At 44.6% G+C, this 16,752-nt stretch overlaps 1 protein-coding gene across 2 annotated transcripts in view; it reads left to right on the top strand.

The window, feature by feature from the left end:
- ACADVL (acyl-CoA dehydrogenase very long chain) overlaps window positions 1-15,872 on the top strand; it is a 137,008-nt gene extending 121,136 nt beyond the window's left edge. For both annotated transcript variants that reach the window (XM_086946104.1, XM_086946103.1), the window contains 3 exons: window positions 12,371-12,443; window positions 12,692-12,767; window positions 14,544-15,872. In XM_086946104.1, coding sequence (XP_086802230.1) covers window positions 12,371-12,443; window positions 12,692-12,767; window positions 14,544-14,681 — 287 coding nt within the window. In that variant the 3' untranslated portion in view covers window positions 14,682-15,872. The remainder of the gene's footprint in view (window positions 1-12,370; window positions 12,444-12,691; window positions 12,768-14,543) is intronic.
- The last annotated feature ends 880 nt before the right edge of the window (window positions 15,873-16,752 follow it).

The raw sequence follows: 16,752 nt of genomic DNA, 5'->3' as shown, positions 1-16,752 counted from the left end.
AAGCAAAATCGTTCAACCAGTGTGTCCAACACACAAAACAAACAATTCGGACATTGCACGACTTAGGGTTTACAATAAACTACACCAAGTCGCACCTAGAGCCTTTGCACGTTTATCAGTATCTAGGAGCTACCATAGACACATCTACAGCTCTAGCGTATCCCAGTCCAGCCAGGATACAAAGTATTCAGACCTTAGTCTCCATTTTTCAACACCAGCAGTCTCTCCAAGCCAGAGTGTTCATGAGACTGATAGGCATGATGGCGTCTTGCATCTTCATAGTTCCACACGCAAGACTGCAAATGCGCCCATTACAAGAATGTCTAGCACAGCAGTGGAATCTGGCTCAAGGTCAGCTCACAGACCTGGTGTTGGTAGACAGCCGTACATATCGCTCTCTGCAATGGTGGAACACCAAAAACTTGACAAAGGGACGGCCGTTCCTAGAACCTGTTCCACAGATAGTGCTCATGACAGACACATCCCTCACAGGATGGGTAGCCCATCTCTTACACTATACCACACAAGGTCAATGGAACAACCAACAAAAACAGTTCCATATCAACCATCTAGAGCTGCTAGCAATTTTCCTAGCACTCAACACGTATCAAGTACAAGTACAAAACAAAGCTGTCTTAATCCGGACAGACAATATGACAGCCCTGTATTATATACAAACACAGGGGGGGATCACACTCTCTGCAACTGTCCCAGCTTGCACAGACCATTTGGAGATGGGCCATTCCTCAAAACATACACCTGACAGTAGAACACCTTCCAGGAATTCACAATCAGATAGCAGATCTGTTGAGTCGACAGTCACAACAGATTCACGAATGGGAGATACATCCACAAGTTCTTCAACCATTCTTCCAAATGTGGGGGCATCCACAGATAGATCTGTTTGCCACCCACGAAAATGCAAAATGCCCAACCTTCGCCGCCAGGTTTCCACGCCCACGGTCGGAGGGGAATGCGATATGGATGAACTGGTCAGGCAGATTTGCGTACGCTTTTCCGCCTCTCCCACTCATTCCACTAGTAGTGCGCAAACTCAGACAACACTCTCTCAAACTAATACTAGTAGCTCCCACACAGGCATGTCAGCCTTGGTTCACCACACTACTAGATCTCTCACTGGTTCCATATCAAAAATTACGGCTCACGCCATCCCTGTTAACACAGAACCATGGAGAAATAAGACACCCAGAACCAAGCCAACTGAATTTGGCGATCTGGCTCCTGAAGTCTTAGTTTGGTTACTTAAACCTACCACCAGACTGTATGAACCTAATTAAAGAAGCTAGAAGACCCACTACCAGAGCATGTTATGCCGCTTAGTGGAAAAGATTTGCAATATATTGTAACAATAATCACGTTGATCCACTGGATGTTTCCATCCAAAATATTATTTGCTACCTTCTACACCTACAAAGGTCCAATTTAGCTTATTCTTCCATACGCCTGCATCTGGCAGCAATTGCAGCCTATTTACAGAATAGACAACATCTATCTCTTTTCAGAGTACCTGCAATCAAATGTTATGTTATGTTAATAAATGTTTTCTATAGCGCTCAGCTACTCAGAAGAGTGTCCCAGCGCTAAAAAACCCAAGAAGGAGCGTAGCAGAGAAGGAGACCAAGCTTACTGAACAAACAGCCACGACTTGAGGTCTTTCCTAAAGGCTAAGAGATTGACATTCAGCCTTAACGACAATGGCAGGGCATTCCACAGTTGCGGCGCCAGGCGTTTGAAGGAGCGGCCTCCACTGCGAGCACGTCTGATTGTCGAGACAGAGGCCAAGGCCCGAGAAGATGACCTGAGCGGCCTCGATGGCTGATGGAAGTCTAAACGCTTCCTAATATAGAAGGCCCCCGAACCATGAAGTGCCTTAAAGGCCAGATTAAGAGCCTTGAAAATAATGCGCTTCCTGATTGGAAGCCAATGCAGGGCATTTAAAAGGTCTTTAGCACTGGATCTACGATGCAGGCCAAACACAGCTCGTGCAGCAGAGTTCTGCACAATTTGCAGTCGTGTTAACAGGAATTCGGGAAGGCCGAGGTATAAAACATTGGCGTAGTCCAGTCGTGATCCTATCAGTGCCTGGACAGTTATTTTTCTGTGGGCAAAAGAGAGTAGAGGCAGGAACTTCCTGAGCATTTTTAGAAGCCCGAAACATTTGCCCACTAGGCCTAGAATCTGTGGCTTTAGGGTAAGACCGTCGTCTATCTTCACTCCAAGATTCTTGGCGTCGGATGAGGCAACAGAGGGTGGAAACATGGCTACTGGCCACCAGGACTTCCATCTCAGGTCAGAGGGGCAGCCGAAGAACAACACCTCAGACTTATCCGAGTTGCACTTAAGGTTGTTGAGTTGAAACCAATCAAAGTCAGCCCCCAGACAGCCTCTAATGCTCTCACCATCAAAGTCTGAGTTCCTATCACAGGAAAAAGGGAGCTGGGTGTCATCTGCGTACGAGACGATCCGGGCCCCATAGGACTCCGCCAGCGCCGCCAGAGGGGCCAAAAAGATGTTAAAGAGGGTAGGGCTCAAAATTGAGCCCTGCGGAACTCCTACCTCCAATGGCGGCACTACGGCTGAGTACGGAGGGGCCCAGACCGTCTGTTGGCGGTCGGCCAAAAAGGACTCAAACCAGCTGTACACCGGCCCCCGCAGACCAATCTCCCAGAGTTGTAAAAGGAAACGGCTGTGGGGGATGGCGTCGAAAGCCGCCGACAGATCTAGCATCACCAGCATCACCTTTCCCCCAGAAACCAGAACCTCCTTAATTACCTCCGTTATTTCCAGCAGAGCAGTTTCTGTGCTCATATTTGCACGAAAACTCGACTGAGTGTGGTGCAAGATGTTATTAGTCTCCAAGAAATTGGTGAGAGACGAGTGAACGTGCTTCTCCACTACCTTGGCAAAAGCTGGAAGGAGAAAGATAGGTCGGTAATTGGCATGGGCTATAGGATCGAGATTAGGCTTCTTCAGAAGTGGTAAAATAAGGGCTTTCTTCCAGGCCAGAGGGACCGCTTCTGTGCTAAGCGATCAATTAAGCACAGGGTTGATGAGAGGGTTGATCCCTTGCGCTCTTTTGGCAAGGAATTTGTCCGGGCAGGGGTTCAGAGGGGAGCCTGACTTTAGTTTTGCGAGAAGGTCAGAGGAGGCCGCGGGAGAGAGGGGAGGAAAGCTCGAGAGAGTAGGATCCTTCGCAGCCCCAGGAGGAGAGAGAAGAGAAGCGCAGGGAACAGTGGTGACACCAGAAATCTGAAAAGAAGCCTGGATGTTTTTAATTTTGCTGGCAAAGAAATCGGCCAGTTGGGCAACCCATAACTCCGTGTGAGAGCCCTTGGGAGTACTCGAGGTAGGCGAAGTAAATTCCCTTACTACTGAAAAAATGTCTTTGCTAGCGTTGGTAGCTGCCTCAATTCTTTTAGCAAAGTAGGACTTCTTTTCAAGAGTGATGTCTCGTGATACGTCTTGACAGATTTTCTATACACCTCCCTGGACAACAGATCATAGTGGCGGCGCCATACTCTTTCCTCTTTCTTGAATTGCCGTCGTTTCTCGGCCAATGCAGGTGTAAACCAAGGAGCTGATGCCCGAGAATAATTTTTACGGGCGGCCAGGGGGGGGGGGGAGCTAATTCATCAAGGCGCTGAGTAAACCATGTTTGCAAAAGGTCAAGATCGGCCTCAAGATTGCCCAACAGCTGGCACAATGCATTTATGGAAGGATTAAAACGAATAATCCCACCTCGGTTACCACCTGCTCCAGTATGGAACCTAAACGTGGTCCTTACAAGACTTATGGGACCCCCTTTCGAGCCTTTACACAAGTGTGAATTGCAATTCCTAACATGGAAAACTGCTTTCCTTGTTGCCATCACCTCTCTTAGAAGAGTTAGTGAAATACAAACATTCACAATACAAGAACCATTTTTTCAGATACATCCTAACAAAGTGGCTCTTAGGCCTAATCCTAAATTCCTGCCAAAAGTTATTACTCCTTTTCACTTTAACCAATCAGTAGAGCTACCTGTGTTTTTTCAAAACCCGGGCTTTACACACCTTAGATGTTAGAAGAGCTCTGTTATACTACACAGGCAGGACTAAATCCTTCAGAAAGACAAAACAACTATTTGTATCTTTCTCTCCCCCACACAAAGGCAACCCCATCTCTAAGGGAGGAATTGCCAGATGGATTGTAAAGTGTATACAAATATGGTATCAAAAAGCTAAACGTACACTAACGGTTCCTCCTAGAGCGCTCTCCACTCGCGAACTAGGAGTCTCTATGGCTTTCTTAGGAAATATACCACTAGAGGACATATGCAAGGCAGAAACATGGTCTACAATACACACCTTCACTAAACACTGTTGTGTTGATGTGCAAGCCAAGCAGCAAGCTGTGGTAGGCCAAGCTGTCCTTAGAACACTGTTTCAGACTACTGCAATGGATACAGGCGACCACCGCTAGGGGAGACACTGCTGCACAATCGTTGCAAAAGTGTACGATCTGCAGCTCATATGCCTCGAACGGAAAATGCTACTTACCAGTATGCATCTGTTCTTGGCATGTAGAGCTGCAGATTCGTACACGCCCTCCCGCCTCCCTGGGACTTTTATCCGTTCCAGTACTCATCTTACTTAGATGCACACGCATGGACATCCTTTCTCTTTACTTCTACTAACTCCATCATTTCCCATCATGGCGAAAAACAATCTGAGGATGGATTCGATGACCATGCGCAGTATTGTCTAAGGGAGGAGTCACCTATCTTGTGACTACAAAGACTTCTTCCAAGAAGACAACAACCTGCAATCATCCGAACCCAACATCAGGTGGCGATCTATTGCAAAAGTGTACGAATCTGCAGCTCTTTATGCCAAGAACAGATGCATACTGGTAAGTAGTATTTTCCTTCACCTCTATTAGGTTTCATTGATTCCACCATGAGGAAATACGATCATTGGTTGCGTACTGCGGTGTAGAAACCAGCCTCTTTCCCAACTCACGCCTCCAGTAGTAAAAAGATCGCTAATCCCGGATTTTCTGATACTCTTATACAAGAGAAAAAGCTTTGTAAATAGTTAAAACAGGCATGGGGAAAGAATTATAGCCTCAAAAATATTATACAAAATGTGGCCCTGATAATTCTCACAAAGATAGAATATTAGGAGGGGTGTATAGAAACAGCAGCAAACAAACCCAGGGACATTTTTACGATTGTGAATGGTTTTACTGAATCTGTGGCTAGCCACAAAAGTAAGGTTCCATTGGTGTGAGGAATTAATACTAATCTTTTACAATTAAGTTCAAGTAATACAGAACAGTCTCCCCTCAACTTTTATCCTGGATTTGACTTTTGGCTGTACTGGTCAGTTGGCTATTCCGATGTCCTGTGGGCTCTCTGAGTCTAATACTATCTCCCTGGAAGACTCTAGGACAGCGATTTTAAACCTTAAATCGAGCTCTCCTAATGATCCTTGTCTTCCTACAATTTTGGTTTTAGTTGTGGGCATTATTAACCCCATTGTGAACGCGGTGCTGAATAAGTCCCTTGTTACTGCCATGGTGCCTTCATGTTGAAAGAAAGCAAAAATCGTTCCTTTACTAAAAATCCTAGCGCAGATCCAGATGTTCCAGGCAATTGTAGGCCAATTTCCCTTTTTCCAGCGCCTCCTAAAATAGAATAAAAATATGTCAATTGACTGCTCTATCTAGAGGCCATTGGGTTTCTTCATCTGTGCCAGTCTGGTTTTAGACATAGGCATAATACTGAGACTGCCTTCAAGCTAGCCTGGCTGATGAGGGCTTTTAGCCCGAAACCAGTCCCAGGATGCTCGTTTCCGATCCAGGGAAGACATGGCTTGGCAGTGTGGGCTGGACTGTTCCCATGAGGCACAGGGTAAAGACTGATTTGCATAAAGCTGCGTATGAACTGGAGTGGCGAAGTGAATTAAAGAACGAGGATGGATTCAACCCATATCTGTGACTGGGGGTGAGTGTCTGAATAGTTTCAGCGCTTCGTCCATCATCTTGTATTTGCTCTGCCTTGATGGAGGTCACGGATTGTATAAGATATACCATTGATGTGGACGGCAGGGCAGTCCTTGTACTGTTGACTTGTCAGCAGCATTCAACAGTGTCCCACTTGACACGCTGCTCACATGCTTTGTCATTAGAAATAATGCCTGGAACTGGCTTAAGTGGAAAGGTGGCAGTCGGAGTCCCTCAGGGCTCTCCATTTAGTCCCACTATGTTTATCATCTTCTTGTCCCCCTTAGCTAAGGTGGTGGAATCATTTGGGGCTACAATTATTTCCTATGCTGATGACACCCTTATCCTTTTTACCTTCAGTAAGGGGGCTTACACCGATTTAGATGTCATTCGGCCCGGTCTCTCACCTATATTTCGATGGCTGACACTAACCATTTGAAATGCAACTCAGAGAAACAGAGGTTCTTAGTTTTGACCATAACTTTGTCTTAAACTTCGACGTTCACTTGCCTACAGGGGTAGATTATGTTAATGTTATTTTAATGAAATTTGTTGAGCGCTCCTCTCAGCTCGGCTGGAAGTGTGTTCCACAGCTTTGTGGTTCGAGTCTCCGACTGCCCCAACCCGAAGTGCATATTCTAGGTACCTTCATCTTGATCAGCCACCCAAGCTGCAGCTGTTAAAAATCTGGGGATCAAATTTGACAATAAAATGTCATTTCATAATCAAATTATCTCAGTGGTAGATATCGGTTTTGGTATCTTGTGGATTGCAAAACAAATTCAAATGTGTATCTTTTTCACCGAATATTACTGTGGTTTTGGCACTGGTGATGTCCATATTTGACTACGCCAGGGCATTCTATGCAGGGTTACCAAAATATCTCCTGAATAGACTTCGGGTCGTTCAAAATGCAGCAGCGCGACTGGTTCTGGGCCTACCGGGACGAGAACATATTTCTTGTCATTTGCGCAATTTGCACTGGCTTCCCTTTGGAAACTGATTCTTTTTAAATGAATGCTGTTAATGCATAGGGCTCTCCGTCATTCGGACCTGACTATCATTCAGCTAGGATTGTTTTCTCTATCTCTGTGAGAGTCTTACGCTCATCTGGTAATCATCTGTCCAAGATCCATGAGGTTCATTTTTCCACTGCAGGAGGTAGTTCCTTTTCCTTCCTGGGCTCTGTATGGTGGAACAAGCTCCCTTTTGAGCTGCGTCAAACAAAAACTGAAGCCGATTTTTAAAAAAAGCTTAAGACCTGGCTTTTTCTCATTAATTACCTTCTGTATGTGCCTCTTTTCACTGACCATATAGTGCCGGGACACTCTTGAGTAGCCGTGCTCTCTATAAATCTCTTCACGTTCGTGGTCTTCACGGATGGGGATTTATTGGAGTTTAAGAACAAGGCATTAGACAGAACACAGTTGAGTGGCCTACGAACTCTGGGATGTTGCTATTTCTGTGGAGATGTTCCCATAATTGACAAATAGCTATTTGGTATTATCGAGAAGAGATTATTGTGCACTAGAGCGTAGAACTGACAGTGCAAACTCTGGATTCCTCGGGGTGAATATCTGATTGGGGTGGCACTGAGAAAATGTAAAGGCTACAGAATTTGCCAAACAAATTTGCATGTGGTGTAACAAGAGCTGCAAAGGATTTTGGGGAGGCAGTGAACAAGGGTTTGACATACAGCTTTCCTACTGATAACAAAGGTGACTTTCGTCCTCTGGAATCTACTGAACAGCCCTGGACATTGCAGACTCAGAGGCAGCTCTACATGAATGACCGGAAGTTCTCACTGCTTGCTTTCCAGTGACTAGAGTTTGTTGTCCAATGTAATATTCAGACGGGTGATTCCATCAGTGATGTTGTAGGAATGAAAAAGTAGAATCTCCATTTAGACTCAGAAATTGTGTCCTTTCTGGGAATGGGAATGTTGCATATCCTCTGTGTAGTTACTGATATGTATCCCTTGGAAATGTATCCTGAATTTGAGTACATCTCATTCTAACTCCATCGTTCTTAACCTGTGGTCGAGGGTCTCCGCAGCATATTCGGGAGGTCCACGACTGCTTAGAAAATTGATACAATATTTATTAACAGATCAGAAAAGTGTGTGTAAATTGAAAAGCAAAATTGAAAATGTAAAACTTTTCTGTAAATGTGAAGGAATCCTAAATTGAAAGTGAAAAATTATTTTGGCATCCTCAGCTTGATTCGTTGAACCGTGCAAATGCATCAAACAGAATATATTGGGGGCGATAGGTTGGCTTTATTAAATTCAATAAAGCTTCAGCCTTCCCATTAAAATTACTATTGTGATTTTAAAAAAAATAGATAGATAGATATAGATATATATATATATATATTGTTTAACAAAGGTTCTGCAATAGGAAATCACTCGACAGCAGTAAGGTAAACATCCCTCTTTTAATATCATTGCGGTGATGATCACACAGCCGTCATTTTTCTTGTCGGCCGACACGTTTCTGAGCTGTCTGCTCCTTCCTCATGGGCACTCTGGTACTGCGGGCGGTATTGCAAGGCTCGAACAGTCCCATTCCTTAACTGCCTATTGCAGAAAGAGCCTCAGGTGTTTTAGCTTAGAATCCGAAAACTAGTATTGAATGCTGGGACTTGTAGTTATACACATATTTGTTTGTGAATTAAATTAAATATAATTTGTGTGTTGTTTTGTCGTTCAAATCATCAAAATTGTATTAGGCTGCAGTCCCCGGCTTCCAGTAATGACTCATCATTGGTCCCCGGATTCCAATACTTATTCAGTGGTGTTCCCCAGATTCCAGTAATGACTAAGTGAGGTTCCTGAAGTCAAAAGGTTAAAAACCACAGTTTTAAATGATTCCTGTGGTTCTTGAGAGGGAGCAAGTGGTGTCTTTGTTGTTAAATTTTTATATGAAGAAAGGGTGATGACCCACTCAGTGTTGACATCAGGAGACTTTTAAATTGTGCTTGCTTGTAAGTTTCCCTTGAATGCAAGAGGTTGACAAGGAAGGGTTGAGAGCAGTCTTGATGACAGTCGGCGGGCTTGGGATTATTTTACATCATACCCCCTTGAGGCAGACCAGTAACCACAGGAATGCCACGATCAGTGTTCTTGTCTTCCTTTTTTCGAACCGTCTTGGGGAGTACAAGTTTGAGCGTCAAAGTTGTGCTCAGGCGGAGCAACAGCTCTGATAGGGTGCCCTCTGTGTGCAGGTATTAAAAAATTCATCCCTGGAATCAGTGTGGCTTTATTAATAAGAGAACTTTGATACTAAACATCCCTATTTTCAGTGAGACCATCATGTAGCCGGGGAACCAGTTTTCAGCAGTGTCCAGTTTTAAAATGGCTTCCCTGATCACTTGTACTGGCAGCAATGGAACTGACCAGAACAGGGGCATATCTGCTCATGCAGGTATGTCCTCACATGTAATATAAGGCACCCTGCCTTAGGGCTGTAAAGCCAGCTGTGGGGGTGGCTTTGAAATATCACATGCAGTGTTGGAGTACATGGCACACAGGGATGTGTCTCATGTTGTGTTTTCACTTTTGGGTCTGCAACAAAACACGCAGCCTGCAATGGCAGTCTTGAATGAGTTGGGTGAGGGGTCCCTTAGGGTGGCACAAACTGTGCTGCAGCCCTTAGGGAACTCTCGTAAGTACCCTTTGCCCTAGGTACTAGGGGTAACATTTAGTAGGGACCTACACAGGGTAGTAACTGTATTGCCAGTTGGGGTACAATTGCTCAGTTTTGGGGAAAGAGCACTGGCACTGGGACCTGGTTAGCAGGAACCCAGTGCACTTCAGTGAAAGTTACATCAAATACCATGCAAAAAGTGGGGGGATAACCTCAATAAAAACCCTAGTCTCCTACACCCACTTTGACATTTTATGGTAAATTGAAGACTCCTGAGGAATGGCTGTTGGACATGGACACAAGGATATACATGTTATATAAATACTCACTTTTGTTTATAGCCAGGTGAGGGTTACTTCACAAGTATAAATGTCACAATGGTTCTGTAATGGAAAATGAAAAAAATGCATGTGTTGCAAGAGAAGCACAGTCCAAAACTGCCCACACCAAAAGATTTGGAAATCAATATTTTCTGACTGAGGTTAGGTTGAACTAGGAGATTGGCAGAACTCCGTGATGAGGGATCCCAGCCGCATAAAGAAGAAAAATGAACTACCAGAGTATTGTCCCCTGGGATCGGAAGGTCATACTGGCTTCCTGAAAGGGACAGTGGAGTTTTTCCTCCCTTTAAAACTGCGCTGTGCATCTGCTTCTTTTTAAAATAAAAAGACTTCAATTTAAGAAAGAATTCTACCAAAAGCTTTAGGCTGTTTCCAAAGTATTATTGTAAGTCTCATTGACATTAAAAAAAGAGGCAATTGCTTAAAAATAATATATGAATGAAAGCAAGTGTGTGTTTTAGGATCCAGCACTGAGGCGCTGCTAGTCACTGTTCATGGATATGAGCGTAGATCGCATAATATGCAATTCTTGCCACCAGTAGCCCTGCAAAGCAATGATAGAGACCTTGTCAAAGTGAATAGCTCTTAAATATTCTCCTACCTGGGTTATGGGAAAGTATGTGGTTACCTAGTGGAGCCTATTTCTATCAAAACCGGTCATTTTCTAATCTACCCAGTCCAGTGTTGGACAAAGTGCGGTGTCGCCCAAGCCTGAGGTCCTCGTCTTTTGTGCACCGTGGAAGTGGTCATTTTAGATTCTGTCCTAGTTCATGCTATGGCTGCAGTTCCATATTTATGCAAATATTCATCATGCTCTAGGTAACATGAGTATTTGAAACAACAGTGGTCCCATGCACACAACATTCAAAGAACAATGAATATAGACACAATGGATCTATATTAATTTGACATGTCCAGCCGGACAGAGGTCTCAATCTTTACTTAATCCAGAATGAGAGACAAACAATTTCCTTCAACCATTCAACGTAGTGGGGCACAAGCCTGTACCCAAGCACATACAGATTAGCACAGTGTGGAAACAGGGAACAGAACACAGCTTTTAGGCAAAAGCTGCGGATTTCTGTAGTTTACAATGAGACAGAAAATTCAGAATGCACCTTCACATATACATGACACATGGTATACGTTCTGTATAGGGTGAACATAAAGGTCGACGGCGTTTCGATCCCACTAGGTGATCATGGGGATCATCATCAGGACATTGAGTATCGCCTAATAAATGTAAGCCTCTATTGCCATGGGGAGGGAACCCTGGCGCGCTCGTAGGGACGAGCTGAGGGGGAGTTGGTAGGACAGGATGCCCGGAGTCAGGAGCCTGGAGGGGACGCGTCAGAATTGGATCGCGTGGTAGTAGGGAAGGAAAACCGGGTCAGTCGGTGTGTATTCCTTTCTGACGATGCAGAAACACACAAGGTAACATGAGCAGCATTGATACGCTGTGCGGGTGCCTACTCCGAAAGAAGTCTTTGGTTGGTACAGTACATATAATGATATCATAGGAAATTAGAGAGCAGGTACAGGGTTGTCGCTCTGTGTAGAAGGGCTACTTGTGTGGAGTTAGCGCTAGTTTGAAGAAGCCCATTTTCTTTTATATTGGGAAAGTGAACAAACTGATCATGCTTCTGGCGTGAAGGTAAAGAATGCTGGCTGCCACTGAATTAAGTGTTTATGGATCTGATCATTCTGTGTTATTCTTCAGTTAGTGTCACGAATGGCCAGGCAGCAGGTGGTCCCGCCGGCTTAGTTTGCTTGATGCTGAGACAGTGAAGTATGGAACTGTAAACTTGCCATTTGTCTTGCAGCTGCGTTTTCTGCAGTAACAAAAGTACATTCCAACTGCAGTACTTTGACACGCTCCAGCATTTCCCAATACCTGTAGCTCCATATATGCCATTGCATTCTCCGACCTGTAGCCTGTTATAGCAAAAGTGCAGTATGAATACTATCACAATCCAGTGCATCCTAGGATCAACTTAATATCACGGCAACTCGTTCTGATTCTTTGTCACGCCCTAACAATCTCGGTACCATGAAGAGTGACCTCGATGTTGACACAGCATAGCTCTATCTAGCAGAGATGAGTACGAAGCTCTTTAGTAATCTTTGTACGATTGAGGCAAGTACTCTGCTCCTACATATCATACTAGTTTATCCAACAGTGCTTTATAGAACCTGCCGTTCTCCAGTCTGCAGCGTGCGGTCTGTGATCTATGGTTCTGTTATTGATGCAGTGCTCCTGTCTTATGCAGTTTTTATAATCCAGGTGTATCATGTGACCAGAGGTTCTTTGTGCCATGAAGCCTTTACTCTTCATTGGTCCAGAGCTGCCTTAACATTGCTTTGTCCCATTTACAGATGAGCAGTTTGTGCTGAAGCGAGTGGCGGACAGCGCTATTGATCTCTATGGCATGGTGGTCGTTCTCTCCAGGTAAGTCCATGCACTGCAGCGTAGCGGTGATGTCTGTAGGGAAAGTGGGTGGTTGGATGAGCACTTGAAGAATAGGCAAGGACAGAAGATGATTCTGTGGTGCTTGAGGGTTGATCTTGGGTTGCATGAAGTCCAGATTGAAGTCTGACTGGGGGGTGGCTCTCGAACGTTGATTGATTGGCAGGATCATGTGTGATTACCTCTTCGGGTGCCTACATAACATTTGACACTATCCTTTGATTCTGCAGGGCTTCCCGCTCCCTCAGCCAGGGGCATCCAACTGCTGAGCATGAGAAAATGCTGTGCGACACCTGGTGCATAGAGGTGAGGTCTGGGTGTTAGTTGGCGGTGCTGGAGGGTGAACAGTTCGGGGGGCTATATGTCAGGGTCTTGCATAGACGATCCAGTGTTTGCCTGCTGTGTCCTGCTCCTAGACCACACCTGGCCCATTAGCTCTGCCATGATTATTCTTTATCATCAGATTATGTCTCTCAGCAGCAAGAAAAAAACTTTTTTAATAAGCAGCTTCTCAGAAGGACTTCTCTTATCCATTACAGCCTGTACATTTCTCTGACTAAGCTTCATTGAAAAAATATTTGAGTTATTAGGAATGCTTCAAACCAGGAATTAGTAACAGCCACTGCTGGATTAGAACTCTGATGCTGCTTTGAAAACTTCTTGCAGTCCCAGCCCTCTCCAGAAGGTGGCACTGCGGATAACCCACTATAACCATGGAATTACTCAGCTGCTACCCAACAAAGCCTCTCCCTGATTTTTATTTTTTTGGGTTTGAAGGCAGACCGGTTAAAGGATCCCAAAAAAATCAATTGTTATGAACTTGCATATGCCATTTGAGATCAGAATTGTGCTTTCTTTCACAATAACTACTCACTCCTAGCCCCAGTTTCCCAGAAATGCTTTGAGCAACCTTGTGCAGGCCACCATCAATGGTAATCGTTTACGAAAAGGAGTAGGTCTTTTGGATTCTAGGCAGACGGGTGGTTTGCTTTCCACTGGAAGACACTGTCTTGCTTTGTTATTGATGTATATTTTTATGCATGCTGTATTTGTATTGTGCAAACATAACTGAAAGACAGCAGAGCAGTTTACAGGTATAGAAACCGATGATAAAAGTCTTGATGCTCCTTAGTCAGCATTCTCGCCTTTCCCTGGAAACAATGCTGTGTCAATACCCAGACTACACACCACCAGTCATGCCTTGCCCAACCAGCCTGGCTGATGCTTACAGACTGATCTCTCATTCCCCTAGTACTACCCTAAACCTCTCAAAAACACAGGGCGTAATAAACCTGTGCATTACTAGTTAGAATTCAGATACTGACAATTGATACTAGATTAACATTCTATTTAGCCAAAGCCAGAGAGGAAATGTATGAAATGAATGAATTATTCAGACTGCACTGTTACAGGCGGGTCCTGCACCTGACAGGGTAGTCATTTGTCAATGAGTGAAGCAAACCTCGACTTCCTCTCATTTGTAGAAAAAGAGAAGAGGATCAAAGACAGTGGCTTCAAGGAGCTGGTTACTCTTTGCCACCTTTGGTTGCGAAGAGACCTTAGTTAAGGTTGGGAATGCTAGTCTTCTTCGCACCTTTCTTTCCCTTAATCCATGGCTCTATCTGGCCACCTAAACTCCCCCCTTCCAAACTATGGGCATTCTCCTTGTTTGCAGTAAGCTGCCCTAGTTGTACCAACTGTGAGGGCACTTCCTGTTTTGCTCTTGTTCCTGTGGATAATTCCTGCCAGATGCAGCAGTGCTAATCGGGGAGAGAGAGACAGACTTTAGAGTCTTGGAGAAAAGAGAACTATGCTTCTGATCGAGCTCTGAATGCAGCCTTTGCAGGAACAGCGTACTTGTAGGCTGTATGCGAATACCTACAACACAGCTGGTTGTGCAGCTTCTCACTGACCCCACTGTAGTGTATCTGTATAATAACACTGCTTCAACTTGATAATTAGTCCTGAAATGCTTGCCCAAATGCCAAGGCGGACAGGTGCACAAGAGTCGAGAAGGTAGGCTTGTATTGTATGATCTTCACAGCAATGAACCAATTTTTTTCTCCATTCCTTCCTGTTCAGGCTCATGGCCGTATCCGGGAAAACCTGCAATCGCTGAATACAGACACCACCAACCAAGTCTTCAAAAACATGCGCATGATATCAAAGGCATTGGTGGAGAATGGAGGGGTGGTTTCCCCCAACCCACTGGGATTCTAGGTGTTGCGACACGCTTTCCACTCTGTGCCTGAGCCGCTGCTGGGTGCGCACAACTACTGCTGGGACTATTAAGATTGTATCTGCTCTCAAGCAGCAACGTTTTCTAATTGCTGGGGCATGCAAGAAATGGACATCAGGTGGGAGGGAACCAGAGTGCCGTGTTCAAAAGCTGAATTGCCTTAGAGTTCCTCCTTTTAGCCTTAAATGATCATAACTTACAAAAACACTTCTTATCTGTTGCGGTGTTACCTTTCATTCTCTCTGACTAGACCGGCATGAAGTGTTCAGCGTATTAAACCATCGCCTTATTTTCCACACGCATGGAATGATTTCCTCGTCTCATGGGACATTGATTCAGAGGACATTTTATAATTAATATTTGGATTGAATCACTAACCAGGGCATTCATGAGGTGAGCAGTTCCCTCAACAGACCAAAAAGGTTCATTGCTCCCCTCTGGCTGCAGGGTGTAAGCTTCAGACATGATGAACATATGGATCCAGCAACTAAAGAGCAGTGGTCTTTTAGACTTCGTGTGATGAGAAACCACTTGCTGGCAGTGTAGAACAGTGTTGGGTTTGGTTCTTGGGCTCTAAAGAGCCACATTTTACTGAGAAGAAAGACTGGTGCGGTGGCTCAAGTGACCCCTGCTCATCAACCTGCCCATAAGTCTTTTTATTGCATGGTACAGATGTGCTTTAGTACAAGCAACATACAAGGGTTGGCACCAGGTCAGTGTAGGAACTGAAATTTACATTAATCAGGTACTATTAATGGGCAAACAGGCTTTACTTTAAGGCACTTGTTTAGGCGTTCAGCCTACTGGGAATAAGAACTAATGCAATGGAAAAGCTTGTCTCTAGGTGGGTCAACAACACGTTTTCTAAACTCATAACCCATTTCCAGATGTGAGAAGACTTACTCTCAGGTAGTCCAAGAAATCTGCAAAGACAGAAAGGTATGTGTTTAACTATAAAAATGAGATATTCAGAGTATTGCCAAAAACCAGTAGAGGTGTATGCAGGAATCAACCACTGAAGCGGTGAGAAAGGGCTATAATGTCATGGCTGAGACATGCCCTCAGCGTTCTGGGAGAGGTGGATTGAATAGACTGTTAAATGTCACTGCCACTATGTTTACCTAACTGTTGTGCTAGGGCTTGATGGCCTTCTAATAAATATCTTGATTTGTCTTCTGCTTATGCTCTCCTTAAACTGAATCATCAACTGTAAAGCATCACAAAAGAAGCATTGCACGCTCACACACCACAACCATTGGCAGAATGAAGCATGTTAGCACAACCATTCCTGTAACACCAGTACCAGAGCACTGCCAATAACCCCAGCATGAGGCAATATGAGAAGACATTCACACTGAACCCGTCCACTGAATCGGTTACTTTAACATCAGCACAAAGCGATTCTGCAAAGCAAATGCCAGACTTGACTCCCACCAAGTGTACAGCAGCACCAATACAAGACTACACCATGACAGCCACTGAGAGAACAACACCCAGTATTTTTACTGTAGCACCAACGTTGGGCTTTTATTTACTCTGTTAGCCTTTGGATGACTGAACCGTATCACACTAAGCTTTTAACACAAGGCTACACTAACACAGCCATGGAAAGGCAAACCCATTCATCAAGTCATGCAACCACAACACCAATATGATACCATATAGGCAAGACATTGACAGACTACATTGCACCAACCAATCCAAAGGCAGCAAAACGAAGAAAATGCCTTATTGGGACATAAGATTCCCCATGTGCTAAACCAAGTAGAACAAGATCGGGATGTACTGTGACCGCCACTGATCAGTTGAACCCCATTCAACACCTAATAGCCTGCATACTTGCTGTGCCTATGGGCATCTGTCATTTTCTACTGCTGTTTGAGTAGGATTTCTGTTTGCAGTTTTTGCCTGCTCAGTGTTTCTTTGATCAGAGTGCTTACTTCTCCCTCTGAAGTTTACATTTAGGGCCAGTTCAAAGCAATGCAGCTTGCACCAGACTTAATAGTCCTACACTGCCCTATGATTGTGGTGACTGGCGTGTCGGGCTTTTGT

This window comes from Lissotriton vulgaris, chromosome 12 (assembly GCF_964263255.1).
Source record: "Lissotriton vulgaris chromosome 12, aLisVul1.2, whole genome shotgun sequence".
In the NCBI taxonomy this organism is placed as follows: domain Eukaryota; kingdom Metazoa; phylum Chordata; class Amphibia; order Caudata; family Salamandridae; genus Lissotriton; species Lissotriton vulgaris.
Note: the sequence above shows the minus strand (reverse complement) of the source record. Positions and strands in the feature narration are given on the sequence as shown.